The sequence below is a fragment of the Apium graveolens genome, chromosome 10, assembly GCF_009905375.1.
Source record: "Apium graveolens cultivar Ventura chromosome 10, ASM990537v1, whole genome shotgun sequence".
Lineage (NCBI taxonomy): Eukaryota > Viridiplantae > Streptophyta > Magnoliopsida > Apiales > Apiaceae > Apium > Apium graveolens.
In genome coordinates, this window is record NC_133656.1 from 239,306,119 (window position 1) to 239,320,916 (window position 14,798).

Sequence of the window (14,798 nt, forward strand, 5' to 3'; positions counted from 1 at the left end):
CGGAAAGTAACCTCACACATTCATTTAGATATGACTAAAAACGGCCAACTAATATGACTAAAAACGGCATTTAGATACGACTAAAAACGGCCAACTAATCTATACGATCTTATAATAATCGGGTCTCACACAATTGTAAATGGGCCTTTCGTGGGTTTTTCTTCGGCCCAATAATCTTTTCCTTCCATTATACTTATTGAGGTTTATAGACTCCTCCGTTTTAAAATACATGTCTATTTTAAAAAAAAATATTATTTTAATTTAGTTATTCACTTCAATTTTTAATATAAATTTAAAACGTTAATTGTACTCCACTTATTTCTTATTCATATTTACAAGATAAATCTTGTTCCATGTATTATAATTATTTATTACAATTAATTTATCAATATTCATTTTTCTTAAAACGTATTATCTTTAAAAAATAAACATGTAATTAGAAAAGGAGCAAGCAGTTACTACTCCCTCCGTCCCTAAAAACGTTTCCGATTTGTGTTGGACACATTTGCCAATACACATTTTTATAGGTGCTTTGACCGCATAGTTAAAATAATAATTTTTAAAATTTTCTTTTCCTGAATAAAAATGTATAAATTAAACTTTTATTTACAGAAAGAAAATTTTAAAAATTATAATTTTTACTATGCGGTCAATGTATATTGAGATGTGCGCAGAAAAGTCAAGAGACAAATAAAAAGAAACAGAAGGAGTAGAAGAGAGGGGAGACACAATTAACTCCTCCACAGGCAACTTTGTCTTTGATATCAAAACCTTTATATTTCCTCTTTTTTCTTTTATATGTCGTTTGACTTTATTGCACACAATTCTAAGTCTTTTGGCTGTATAGATAAAATAAAATTTTTTAATTTTTTTTTTTGTAAATTAAAGTTTTTTTTATATAATTTTATTTACAAAAAGAACAAATTAAAAATTATTATTCTAATTATGCGGTCAAAGCACTTAGAAATGTGTGTACAAAAGTCAAATATCATATAATAAAAAATTGAGCTTAATAAAATTATTCCAAATATTAGAAATTTGAAAATGACCCCCATGGCCCCATTTTATCTAGGAACGCAACTTTATCTTAGATTTTTAAATCAATATTATTTTGTCTCAAGTTCTCACTGAAATTCTTTTATAAAATATTTTTGAACACTCGTGTTCCACTTGCGTCTATATTTTACGGGAGGAACTCGTACCTTAACCATACATTTTACAAAATTGAATAAAATACCGAATAAAAATAATTCAAAATACTAATATTAAAATTAGCAAAAAAATTCTAAGTCTGGGCCATCAACTAGCCTAAATAACCTAGATATGTTTAGGAGATCCAATGCAATAAAGGTCTAATCCATTTTTAAAATTTTGACTTCGTAAAATCTGACCCGAATTAGATCTTGATTTTTGATTTTTGATTTTTGATTTTTGTGTATCTCGAGATTGGAGAAGCACTTACATGTTCTGGTCTATGAAATTTTCGGAAAATTTCTTTTGTTTCCGGTAGCATATCCAAAAATGCGGTTTACCTTAGTTTACGTGATTTGTAGGCTATAACGTGAGCCCGTAGGATGCGCAACCGAAGGGTAGTGGCTGCGGGTTACCTACGATAAAAAAAAATATCTCCTGAATTTTTATCGCAAATCGAACTGTCAAGCGTTAATTAGGTTCAAGAGACTAGAGACGCATTCATTCCTAATTGTAGTTACGAACCACCTCTCATAAATCTAAATTTAACATACGGAACACCTCTCATAAATCTAAATTTAACATATGAAATTGTGCTCAAATCCTATTTAGAATTAAATTTTCAGTGACTGTTGAAGCCGATGTTTTTTTCTTTTAACTGATGGGTTTAATAAATGTTCTAAATCCAGACAAACAGGCAAAATATGTTGTTGACCTAATAGCATAGCAAAGACAATTTCTCGTGGGAAGTCAAAGTCTGCTAGTAAGGATGTGATCTAAGAAAGTGTAATTGCTACTTTAATGTTGTTTGAAAATAATAAGAAAACTCCAAAACTGCAACTACCAAAGACAAGTATTTAGATGGATCATTTAATTGCATACCATAAGATGTGTATGACACAAGTGGAGATTTAGATGTTATCATAAAAATTTAAAAGATACAGAGTAGCTTGAGAAGAGCAAACCAGTATGGTCGAGCTATGGAGGCTTAATCTTGTGATGCTGCTCCTCTTGACGCTTCGTGAGTGCTTTTCTCCCTCAACACACACACACTTTCAATCTTGTACTCGGGTATGGGTGTAGGACACGGGTTCGTTTTAAAGCGTCGGACTCGACAATATTCTGAAAAAATTACATTTTGGCCTAAAATAAGTGCCCAAGTGTCCATACCCATGTCCGAGTGTCGAGTGTCCGACACGGGTACTCGAAGCAAAATGAAGAGTCTGGGTAACTAAGATCTTGTATGCAACACTGTAGACGGAACCAAAATTTTAGAATAGTCTAGGCTAAAACAAAAAATCGTCAATATTTTGGTGCTAACTGGGATTTGATGAAAAAAATCTTTTACATTTTAATTAAAGATTGGGATTTAAAAAACCGGGATTTCAGCCAGGGTTCGCTCCCATGGTTCCGCCCCTGCACACACATACACAAATGGAGTTTGAGCACATATTATAGAAAAAAGACAGGAATGGACTCATACTCATACACTAATAAGTTCATTTGTTTTGTTTGTGTATGACAACACAGAAGCAAGGATGGAGCAGGGTGAAGCAATAGATACTTGTGGAGTGCAAAGCGCATATTTCCTAGGCTTCTGCTTGATAGACCACCATTGTGAGATGGTTTGCAAGATTGAAGGTTTCCCTGGTGGTCAATGCCTTGGGTTAATACCTCATTGCATCTGTCTAGGCACTTGTCAACAGCAATCTCCTCCTAGCCCACCACCAGTAAATCCGCCTGAATCTCCTCCACCTGTGACCCAACCGCAGCCGGTATATTCTCTGCCTTCACCATCACCGGGATATACTCCAACATTGGCAGCTGATCTCGAATGACTATACTTTTAACAAACAGAAAAAAGATTTATCATACTTGTGATTGGAAAATGATAGAATCCAGCTGAAGTATTAAATTGTTGGTTCAACTTTTATTGACTTTTCGAGTGAGTTGTATCATTCTGAGACTTGGTATCATGGTATGACAAGTAATAATACATTCATAATTTTTGAAAACAGAAGTAAATACTACTATACCCAGCATTGCAGCCTTGTAAAAGATACCCCTCTTTCCTCGGTAACAAGAGGTCGAGAGTTTAAACCTTAGTAAAAGGAAAGGTGTATGATCATTTAAATTCATGGCATTGACCAACCTATAAAAAGAGTAAAGCCTATTGCTCTTCTGATTTTTCAATCTTATAAATCCATCGACCACATATATATAAATTATCATAAATTTGCACCTTCATACTGTATTTGTTTGATAGCTCAGGGTTCATAGATTGCTTTAATTTTAGCAGGAAGTTGTAAGGACGTGTATTTTGAATTGTACATTATACAACAATGAGCTAATTCGCTTAATAGAAGTCTTCTTTCTATGTAGCAGGAAGAATCATACAGGGAAAAGATAGTTGTTTTACTTGTACAGTATGTTACCAGAGTGACTGTGTCAGATGCTTGACAGACAAGAGTACGTGTCAGGCGCCTAAATTTATTGTAAAAATGATGAAAAACAAGGTTGTAGATCTTAGCATCCTGGAATCCTTATATACATATTACGACGTAAAGAAGCCAGTGTGAAAAACAAAATTGAAGTGCAATGAAATATCTGGGGCAACTTCACATGGTAGTGTTAAGGTAGATGCAAAAATTTATAACAATTACATGCATAGGAGTGCAATAAAATGGCAGAACTCACCTTGATACAACCTAAGATTGGTCGATTGCTCTATCGAGATGCCAATTGCTGGACTTTAAGCTTGGAAAAAAACTTTCCCACTGCATTCAATCAATAAAAAGTGAAGAATATTTTTTTAAAGATAGAAGTGCAGAAAAGTGAAGAAGGTATTATTAAGAAGGGAAACAGAGTGAACCCAATAGCTTCTCTGGCTACTTTATGGGGACTGCCCTTCGATGGATGATGAATATACAACAGAATACTTCATTGTGGTAAAGATACTACATTAAACAATAGGTTTTTCAAGTGAAAGCTGTTTACTTGTGAATATACAAAGAACTCTGAGTCCCATCTGCAGCACCTATTTAAGTAATTAGTGTAGTTGATCAGGAGTCAAAGGCAAAGATCAGCATAACTGATGCGTAATAACTAATCACAAGCAAAAGAAAAAGAATTATATATGCAAATTTCATCCAACTAGATTTCATATCAGCAAGTCTTAAATTACGACAAGTAAATGATATACAGTTAAACACTTCCATCGAATTTTGTCTGCACCACCAAAATAATGAATTTTCGAGCAATATACAAGTGACATTCTTATACATTTTCGAGCAATATACAAGTGACAGTCTTATACATTGTCTTATGTTAGTATGAAATAACATAACTGTATGTCCCTCTACCAAGCTTGTTTTGCAGATAAAGTAAAATCTCATTCTCATATATATTTTGAAGCCCATAATCAACAGAAATTTACATCCAACAAATATTGATCCATACATTTGTAATTTTATTCACCGCAACTCCATAAAAAACCAGACGAAAGAAACACGTGCTTAATAATTATGGCAAGTCTATTTTCATCTTCATCACAGTAGCAATGCTTCACAAAGAATACCTTCACAAATTCCGGATAGGTGTCCTGCTATGTTACTCGGACTCTTCATTTTACCTTCGAGTACCCGTGTCGGACACTCGACACATGGACATGGACACTCGGACTTGGCCACTTATTTTAGGCCAAAAACATGTATATTTTTCAAAATGTTGCCGAGTCCAATGCTTGGACACGTATCCATGTCGGACACTTCTAGCCGAGTCCAAATAACATAGGTGTCCTGTGAGGCTTTGGAGCATTAGGGTTTCCTCTTTCATAGAAACTTCGTAGAAGAGAAATTGCTTCTGACGCCATTATTCCTCCTGTGCATTTAAAACCCTTTCTGTTTGAAACTCTATCCCTAGTTGACCACTCAGGCTGACTTGTATGCATTGCCAATATTGATCCACACCCACCAGATTTATCATTTGCACAGCCATAAAAAACCTCTTTTATGCCAAGAATTGACAAAGCAGCTGCACACATTATACAAGGTTCACATGTAACATAAAGAGTGCAGTTTGAGAATCTTTTGGCAATGGCTGCCTTTGATAGACCTTTTTTTTGCCACTGGTCAAGAAGATTATCAATGGCTTCCATCTCTGCATGTCTTGTAGCATTTCTTGTCTCTGTTGTCCGATTTCTTCCCGATGCTATGACCGTTCCGTCCTCAATGATAATACAACCAACTGGCATTTCAACATTGTTCAGGGCAAGTTTCGCTTGTTGTAATGCAAGCTTCATATATGCATCAGCATCTCGAACTTCCTCAGTCTCACAAGCTTCCATCCTTCCTTACTCTCAAGAACAGTAAATCAAAATTAAGTAAAAAATTAGCATGTACTAAACCACCAAAAACGCCTAATCACTGCTTCATATACTATTGTTTCCTCTCTTAGAGTTAAATACCTTCCAATTAGACAAAAGAAAAACGAAAATTAAAAACATGAAACTCAATATGGATTACATCTCCTTGTATAAGCAAAGAGCCATGAAACTAAAATAATCCAAATCAGTATCTATTTCGTAATACCAATCCAAAAACAACTACATTAATTACTATACCACTCTAAACTATAATTTTTCTAAAACTTGTCCAATTGCGATTAACTATATCCTTAAATGCTAACGAAAAAGTAATTCAAGTAAAGATCCATACACATGTATAAACCAAAAAAATGCCTTCCTAAAACACAACTAGAGCGAAAACGAGTCTAATTTTAACCATTATTCCTTATAATTCCTAAGAAAACGAAATTTATACTTGCTAATAGCAACTTACTACACTGACTATACATTCACTATGTTATTCTATTTGGCATTACGATGCAAGGTTAATTAAGAATCGACAGAGCTTAACAAATTTATCGAATATTCATCAATCAATAATGTACAAAATATGATGCATAACAAATTATTATTCATGAGCACGGTTGGATAGCTCAACTGGCTAAAAATTTATCCTCTTTAGTTCTGGATTCGATCCTCGCTCACCTCAAGAATTTACGAGAACATATACTCATTTGTTAAGATTACAATCTATATTTGTCAAAAAAAAACAAATTATTATTCATCAATCAAATGTTCAAAAACATGATTCCATATCCTAGAGTAGTAAAACCCTAAGCTAATTATATTAGTTGTCAAGAGCTTAATTAAAATAATCTAAAGGATGATAATGTATTTATTATTTACTTTACATTAACATGATCAATTAAAAGGGGAAAAATTTGTGATAATTGAGCTTAAGAAATTGAACAACTTAATACATATACTAACACACATACGTATATATACAAGGTAACTGACCATGAGTGATTGGTGATAGAACCCTGGTTCTGAGAGAGAATCCATAAATAAGCAATCGAGATTCGAGAAAATTAAAGAGATTTTCGGACTAATTTTAATTACCACTTCCGTCTATTTAAAAACAACAAAAAATATTGAAAAAAATATTGATTTACTATTTACTAAATTTAATTACCACATCCGTCTAACTTTAAACAAAATAATTATATATATTTTTACAACTATGTCTTCATACGAGATAAGTAATTTTTTTTAATAACTATCTTTTTAAGTTAAAATTTCATGTAATTTAAAACGGAGGGAGTGACTTTTTACTGATCATATAGAATCAAAGAAATTAATTTACGAAAAAATGTTTTTTTTATTTGTAAAAGATTTATCACAATTTTTTTTAAAATAATAACATTAATATTTCCTCATTGTTTTAGTGTTTGCATTAAATAGATTAAGATAAATTCAAAATTAACAAGGTTATTTGAACGTGCACGCCAATTTTCGATATATTGAATATGTCGGAGTCGAATTACTTTCGGCTCCAAACTCTTAACGCACAGTGAATATGTCGGAGTCGAATTACTTTCGGCTCCAAATTCTTAACGCAAATTGTACTAATTATTAAGCGCTTCACTTAACATCCCCGAAATTTGGAAAAATTAAAAATGACTAAACTCTCTATTATTCATCGCTGCCTAGGTTCAACTTCAGATTCTATAATATATAAGCATGCACAAGTGAAGTAGTTAGAACTTAGAAAATTAAGCTCAAGAAGTGGAAGTAAGTAGCCATTTTTAAAATTTTCACTTTTCGAGCAGGTGGAAAATTTAAATAAAAAAATGCCTGTTTTTATGACATGGTCATGCTCAAAGGATTTCTTGCTTAGTAAAGCTTTCATACTTGAAATAAAGGTCAACTACTACAAGTCTGAAACATTTTTGTGGGTGGAAAATCAACATGCTTCATGCAACATTCTTGTGAAACGCATCAAACAATGCTTGTTAAAAATCTTTATACGTATGGTTATGTTTTCTTCTTTCTTGTAATCTTGTATTTGCGGTTTCTATATATTGGTGAAAGTACTTACGGAGTTATAAGAAAAGAAAATGGCAACTGATCTTCGTACCGATTCTGCAGATTATAGGACTGAGCTTCTTTCTCCAGCAGCTGCAGCTGGAGCTGAGAACAGTGTTGTGTTGCAAAGGGGGCCGTCTTGGCGTCTCAATTTCGATGATCATCCTTTACCTGAAAGTCGAAATGATTCGTTTTTTAACTTTGGATGTAGGAATTTGTTCTTGCTGTGAAGTTAAGTAGTCTAGGTTTTGGTTATTTGTGTTTGATTGTGGCTTGATTGTTGTTGATATTGTAGGGAGCAAGAGAAAGATTACGGCTTATTACAGGAGGCAGGAGAAACTTCTCGAAAATTATAATGAGATGGATTCTTTTATTGAATTAGGCCGTTTGCCTGGAAGCTTAACCGAGGTTTGTTTGTTGGCTAACTTTATCGCAATTCAAAATTTTTGACAACCAACGAAGTGTTGGTGCAGTGGCTGAGCTCTTGTACCCCTTGCGGGAGGTCAGGAGGAGCTTGTGTTTTCATCTAATGTTAAATCTTTCTCCTTTTTTATTATCAGTCCGAAATGAATCAGCTGGAGAAGAGCGAAAGGATGGCAATTCATGCTTCCAACATAGCAAATGTTGTGCTATTTGCTGCCAAAGTTTATGCATCTATTGTTAGTAGATCATTGGCTGTAATTGCATCAACATTAGACTCCCTTTTGGATATTTTATCAGGATTCATCCTCTGGTTTACTGCTTATGCCATGAAAAGACCTAATCAGTATCGATATCCTATTGGAAAAACACGAATGCAGCCCGTGGTAAGTGTCAGTTTTTACTTGAGAAAATCTCTGAATCAAGCAAATTTTGAGGTCTCATACTTCCGTTTACTCTCATTTCTGCAGGGTATAGTTGTTTTTGCATCAGTAATGGCTACACTGGGGATACAAATACTATTCCAATCTGGACAGCAGCTGGTCATGAAGGTAGCTGCATTTAGTGTCATTATCTCAGAGGATAATGAGACTGGTTTTGTCTGTTTTGGCTTCCAAGTTATAAACTCCTTAAGATTATGTTGTCAATTACTGATTATTGTGAATATCACTTATGCAGACGCAGCCAGATAGAGAGCCGGAGAAAGAAAAATGGATGATAGGAATCATGGTGTCAGTGACAGTTATAAAGTTTGCGCTGATGGTATATTGTCGCCAATTCAAGAACGAGATCGTTCAAGCCTATGCACTGGATCATTTCTTTGATGTTATTACCAACTCTATCGGTCTTACAGCAGCCATTTTAGCTATACAGTTTCGCTGGTGGATTGATCCTCTTGGAGCCATCTTGGTAGGTTTCAACTCATTTCGGTTTCTATATTACTTATAAGTTGTTCTGAAATTGAATGACTGCAATTCAAACAATTTACATAAACTAGACACAACAAGCACACACCCTTGAGCACAAATGAATCCAGTTACTCTAAAACCTCAAGGTGTTAGAGAATGGTCTTTTTCATGATCTTATATTATTCCAACACGCCTCAGAAATCACTAGGTTTCTTGATCAGTCTCAAGTGACCCTGCAGCACTGTGCAGACTAACAGAAGACGTACCCCCTCTACGTTCCTTGATCAATCCGCTAGTGACTGCCTCCTTTGACATGAATTTGTCTCAGATTTTAACTTTATTGCTGTCTAGAAACTGACACTAATGTACTTTGATTGCAGATCGCGTTATATACAATGAATACATGGTCAAGAACAGTGATGACGAATGTATGGTCATTGATTGGACGAACAGCCCCTCCAGAATTCATCTCAAAACTAACATATCTGATATGGAATCACCATGAAGAAATCAAGCACATTGCCACAGTAAGAGCTTATACATTTGGATCTCTGTATTTCGTGGAAGCTGACATAGTTCTGCCCGGGGACATGTCACTTAGCCAAACACACAACATTGGGGAGACATTGCAAGAAAAGCTGGAGCAGCTACCTGAAATCGAGAGAGCCTTTGTTCATACAGATTTCGAGCACTGCCATTTCCCAGAACACATGCCTAAGAAAACCATGTAATCAAATTCAAGTTTACATTGTTTATGTAAAATTATGTTTTGGTCAGTTACTTTCTGGTTTTTCATTAGGATAATTTGTTTGAGCTAGTGAAGTTTATGGTTGTATCGCGTTCTATTCAAATAAAGCTGCACTTGGGTGGATTACATGACTGTAATTAGGAAATCCTAGTGCATGTCATGTTTATGCTTTCTTTGCAGATACTTGAATTTTTCCATTAGAAATGAATGAAATATCAAGAATCCGAGTCAGATACATCATACGAGCCATCGTTTCCTTGAAGCATTTGATGCTCCCTCAACAGTGCACAATGTTCTGAACACAGACTTCCCAGAAATACAACAGAGTGTGTTCTACAATGTAAATGCAGATCAACCAAGTAGACGATCTGAGGATCGTTTTCCTAAATTTGTACTTCTAAGTTCTAACTTCTAACTTCTCCTTGTTTATGTTAGAATCCAAATGAAATGGAAGAAGGAAAGACTAGAGCGGGCAATTTCGTATACGACACCAAAACAACATGTTTAGTTTAACATTTTTGATACACGAACACGAAAGTACATGAAAACGAAAGTACACGGATGAATTTAGCATAAATGTTTAAATAAATTTATCAAAATTATATGAATACATATATCTTACAATAATATTTTACATATAATATTTACAGAATATAGATACAAAATAGATTCAAATCTAAATTTCATAAGACTTGACTACACTTGAGTCTTTATGACTTATTGACTTAAGACTCGAATGGTAAAAACTTAATATTTAAATATATATTTTATTTATGTTTATATTTATTATTAATTTTAAATTACACGAAACACAACACGAAACGTACACGAAATCTAAGTACACGAAAACGAAACGAATCCTTAACAGTTCGGGTTTGGGTTAGACATTCATGACACGAAACACGAAAGTACACGACACGAAAGTACACGAAACGAGCGAATTGCCAGCTCTAGGAAAGACTACTGAGAATCTTGTTACAAGAATAAAATGCTGAAAAATTGAAGAGCCGATTATTGTTTTAGCTTACAGAAAAGCCAAGTACTGCATTACTTGATTAATCCTTCGGCAAAGATAGTAGTGAAAGCATCCATCTCATCTTTTGCGAGACATAATTCAATTTCAAGATCTCCATCCAACTGCCTGGATCCAGCGAGTGAAAATTTCTTTGAGATGAACTCGTACTTTTTGGGCTTTCCCCACCCAAAATCTATACTGTGATCGTCAAACTTTGGCGATCCAGAAACCCCAGACTTTCTTTGCCCTTTAATAGCTTCAATATGATCGAAAAACATTTCAGACCCTTTCAACACTCCCTCACTGTTTGTCTTTTCATCAAGAGTCTTTCTTATTTCTTCGATTGCATTCACAAACACTTATCCTAACAATTGACTGCAATTAAGAGGTCTTCTCAAGTCAAAAATATAAAGACGTCTTCTCAAAATTTTTCTGGAGTCCCCATAAACGAAAATTCCTAGATCCGCCTCTAGTACTAACACATGTCCTGATAAAATTCGACAACAACATGGGAGTTTTCAATCCAATGCTAAATCCAATGTCATGAAACAACGTCAACTGATCACATTGTTTTCATCTTCCCCTGAATGAGTAACATCACCTGGTAGGAGCATGGAGCAACAGCAAACAACTAACCTCTCCAAATTGTGGTAAATTCATGGTAATAGATTTCGAAATCGCAACTAACCTCTCGAAATTGTGGCAGTAAATTCATGGTAATAGATTTCGAAATCGGAACTATTCCATTGAGGTGCCGATTTACGATTTTTTGAGCAGTTTTTAAAAATTGAACAATTTCTCGGAAATTTATCGAATATTTTTGACTGATTTATCAACGATTTATCAGGAATTTATGAAAAATAGGATCCATATTAAAATATATAAAAACCTATTTAAAATATAGGAATTTCCGTTTAAATTTGCTTATTTGTACCCAAAATATGGGTTTTTTAGCTCTTTTTTTGATAATTTTGGTTTTCTAGCTCTAGTAAATAAAAAAAGAAAGAAAAATGATAATCTTCAATAATTTCTCAATTTATTATCATTAGTTCATCTCTTAGTTCATCTCTTGTTAATTTTCAATAATTTCCCAATTTATTTGGATTTTGTTTGTCTCTCCTTGTGAGAGTTTGGTTTTATTTGATTTGTTTGCGGTTCATCAGATCTGTGGAATTTTGATGGTGTTGATTTGGTGATGAAAGTTTTTATGATGATGCATTTGTGGTCGATTACTCAAAACAACAATTGGAGGACTCATGTAGATATTACTTTAAAAAATCGCTCGGTTGTCTATTCAAGAAGGAAGGATTCAATAGTGATATAATTATGCGTTTGTTTAATTTCGATCATATTTGTAGATGCCGTATGGCTTTTCATTATTGAATTATTCTCATTTTTCAAAAAAAAAAATATCTATTTTTAATATTAATTTTGATCATTTTTACTGATCAAATACTCATTCTCAGATTAGATATCTCAAAAAAAAATTATTCTTTTATTTTCTTGCGTAAAAAACAATTTACGGTTTTACGAAAATAGCCGCCTACATCCTCCTCCTGTCTTCGGCAAACATAAGGGTATATCAGTAATTTCAGTAGACCAATAAAAATTAGGGTTCCCAATCCCCTATATATAAATTCAACTTCGTCTCCTCTCCAACACATCCACAACCTTTCTCTTCGCCACCGTTCTTTCTCAGTTCATCACCGTCCTGTATAATATTAATATACACTCTTTTTTAATTTTATTTATTAGTATTTTATCTGTTTTATGAAGTCAATGATGTATGATGATTGTCCGTACCATCTGAAGATTAATTTCTGTTGATGTGTAATCGCATCCTTTTAATCTGAGGCTTCTCTTATCTCTCTCTCTCTTATTATTTTCATCATAATTATTTTCATTATTTATTTATTTTTTGATTTTGTGGCATTGATGATGAAAATTATACCATCAAACTTTGAAGGCTCTAAAAGGAGCCTGTTGATGCAACAATAATTATTTTTTCCTGAGCCTGAAGGTATAAATACGAGTTACAATTAAATCTCGATAAATAAATATTCTCGTGAACAATTTTTTTTTATATAAATATTAAGGCAACAATTTTAAATTAATAGTGCTTACAATTATTGAGTTAAGTTATATGGAGTACAGTATTTCATTGGAGTTCATGTTCTGCAAATAAAATATAACTTAAAATATTACAAATCATATTATATTTCAACAAACATCACTATTCTATTAAAAATCTTGTAAATTGCATATATTTTACAAGCAGAACATTGCAATAATATATTATTTTACAAAACATGTTTAGTTTGCGGAACATATAAATGTTCATGTTGCATAATACATATATTGTACTGTAAATATATGAGATCTGCATGATTTTGTTGAAATTATGTTATTTGTATAACATGTTTTGCAAAATAATACGTTTTACAATATATTTTATTTGCAGAATGTAGATGACTCAGAGGACTCCGACAAAAAGATGGATTCTATAGAACTCAGCCCTATAATTATTTTTACTTAAACCTGAAGATATAAATACGAGTTACAGTTAAATCTCGATAAATGAATTCTCGACAACGAAAGTCTTTTTAATCGGAAATAGTAAGGCAACAATTTAGAGTCGCTGAGGCGCTTGAATTAATAGTGCTTACAGTGCTGTACGTTGCCAAAAGTGTAATTGGGGACTGAGATTCTGGCGCTGCCCTGTTTTTTTGTTTGGGTTTGAGCATTCAGATGTTCCTAAATGCATTAGATTAAATATTAAAATAAAATTTTAAATATTTGGCTTAATATGTAAAGATGATTGCCCGGTTAATATTGTATTTGTGGGACTAAATTTGAATTTCCGTGCTAAAAAAGTTTGTAGAATTTTTGTATTAGCAATGTTAACAATTATAGAATCATTTTTTTCTTTATCGAATCTGAATTCAATTGTATTCCCATAATTTATTTATATTTATATTAATATTCAATTATACAAGAAAGCATGACATTAAACGAAAATAAACGAAAATGAAAGTATATAAACTCTAAACGAGTACACGAACTCTAAGGGGTATATTGAACTCGGATTTTAATGTATTATATATAATCCATGGATTTTAATGGATTATATCAGATTTTGATTTTATGCGGATTTTAGATAAAATGACGTAGAGTTTGATGAAGAGTATTTAGGATTTAAACACAATCCTTCAAAATCTTATGTATTATGGTGAGATTTCAAAAATCATAAAATACATTGAATAATGCAATAAAATCCATTATTTTATAAAGTCCAAAAAAATCCGTCACAATTAAATTTTAATGGATTTTAAATAATCTCAGTTGAATGCCTTCAGATTTTAAGTATAATTTAAAATCCCGATTGAATACCGCATAATTTAAAATCCTAGTTGAATAACATAAAATTCTGATACATTTTTTAAAATCTCAATTGAATATACCAGGATTTCATGAATGAAAAAAAAAATCTCTTAGAATCCTTCAATACACCCCCTAAATGTGTCAATTCCGAATTTAGTACATTTAAATACATGAAACACGAAAATAATGATACAAAATTTCACGACACAATTAATTTGCCGGGTCTAGATTTGATCATAGTGGTACTAGCAGACAGTAGTAGTAGCATGAGTTCGCAACAAACGAACTCTAAATGTGTCGATTCTGAATTTAGTATATTCAAGTACATGAAATATGAAAATAATGATACAAAATTTCACGTCACAATCAATTTTAATTTGTGAGGTCTATGGGTAGAAGTACGTTGATAAGAACCCCATGTTAGTTGGGCTATGGGTTCTTGGGTCTCATACGAGAACGAACTTGTAAATTTTCAAAGTAGCCCAACAGTGGTTAATCCAGTTCCGTTATTACTATTTATGAGTGATGTTCAATTTTTATTTTTTAATATTTTTTGATTGAAGCTTATCTATATATTATAAATTGCTGGATAACCTTTTCCTAAGGTTTGATATTCATGTTTTGATTCGGATATAATTTTTAACTTTAATTTGACCCAGTGGACGATCCATTTTTAGGTTTGGTATCCATATTAGATTTATA

The 14,798-nt window shown here is 32.9% G+C and overlaps 2 protein-coding genes, 2 long non-coding RNA genes and 2 other non-coding genes across 6 annotated transcripts; 4 read left to right on the forward strand and 2 right to left on the reverse strand.

The window, feature by feature from the left end:
• Nucleotides 1–1,382: 1,382 nt before the first annotated feature.
• Nucleotides 1,383–4,026, reverse strand: LOC141689863 (uncharacterized). The gene is made up of 4 exons (XR_012562548.1): nucleotides 3,889–4,026; nucleotides 2,756–3,029; nucleotides 2,157–2,607; nucleotides 1,383–1,607 (listed from the first exon to the last, which is right to left on the reverse strand). It is a non-coding gene; the product is annotated as an uncharacterized LOC141689863 (long non-coding RNA).
• On the forward strand, nucleotides 2,085–3,128 carry LOC141689861 (uncharacterized). Its single transcript, XR_012562545.1, has 2 exons — nucleotides 2,085–2,212; nucleotides 2,722–3,128. It is a non-coding gene; the product is annotated as an uncharacterized LOC141689861 (long non-coding RNA).
• A 109-nt stretch (nucleotides 4,027–4,135) lies between the features above and the next one.
• On the reverse strand, nucleotides 4,136–6,667 carry LOC141689852 (tRNA-specific adenosine deaminase TAD2-like). Its single transcript, XM_074494343.1, has 3 exons — nucleotides 6,557–6,667; nucleotides 4,769–5,547; nucleotides 4,136–4,296 (listed from the first exon to the last, which is right to left on the reverse strand). Exon 2 carries the CDS (start codon nucleotides 5,534–5,536, stop codon nucleotides 4,961–4,963), a length of 576 nt encoding a protein of 191 aa, XP_074350444.1. The 5' UTR covers nucleotides 5,537–5,547; nucleotides 6,557–6,667; the 3' UTR covers nucleotides 4,136–4,296; nucleotides 4,769–4,960.
• A 989-nt stretch (nucleotides 6,668–7,656) lies between these two features.
• On the forward strand, nucleotides 7,657–9,781 carry LOC141689859 (metal tolerance protein 10-like). The gene is made up of 7 exons (XM_074494350.1): nucleotides 7,657–7,814; nucleotides 7,862–7,884; nucleotides 7,920–8,032; nucleotides 8,185–8,430; nucleotides 8,515–8,595; nucleotides 8,723–8,953; nucleotides 9,333–9,781. Exons 1-7 carry the CDS (start codon nucleotides 7,657–7,659, stop codon nucleotides 9,681–9,683), a joined length of 1,203 nt encoding a protein of 400 aa, XP_074350451.1. The 3' UTR covers nucleotides 9,684–9,781.
• Nucleotides 9,782–12,489: 2,708 nt separating this feature from the next.
• On the forward strand, nucleotides 12,490–12,573 carry LOC141694485 (small nucleolar RNA snoR117). Its single transcript, XR_012563788.1, has one exon. It is a non-coding gene; the product is annotated as a small nucleolar RNA snoR117 (small nucleolar RNA).
• A 69-nt stretch (nucleotides 12,574–12,642) lies between these two features.
• On the forward strand, nucleotides 12,643–12,731 carry LOC141694484 (small nucleolar RNA snoR116). The gene has a single exon (XR_012563787.1). It is a non-coding gene; the product is annotated as a small nucleolar RNA snoR116 (small nucleolar RNA).
• The last annotated feature ends 2,067 nt before the right edge of the window (nucleotides 12,732–14,798 follow it).

Excerpts from the sequence above, each read along its gene's own strand:
- LOC141689852 (XM_074494343.1), bottom strand. The coding sequence starts at position 5,536 with ATGGAAGCTTGTGAGACTGAGGAAGTTCGAGATGCTGATGCATATATG.
- LOC141689859 (XM_074494350.1), top strand. The coding sequence starts at position 7,657 with ATGGCAACTGATCTTCGTACCGATTCTGCAGATTATAGGACTGAGCTT. Across the intron at positions 8,033-8,184 it reads TGCCTGGAAGCTTAACCGAG|TCCGAAATGAATCAGCTGGA; the intron begins GTTTGTTTGTTG and ends TTTTATTATCAG. Across the intron at positions 8,596-8,722 it reads GACAGCAGCTGGTCATGAAG|ACGCAGCCAGATAGAGAGCC; the intron begins GTAGCTGCATTT and ends TCACTTATGCAG.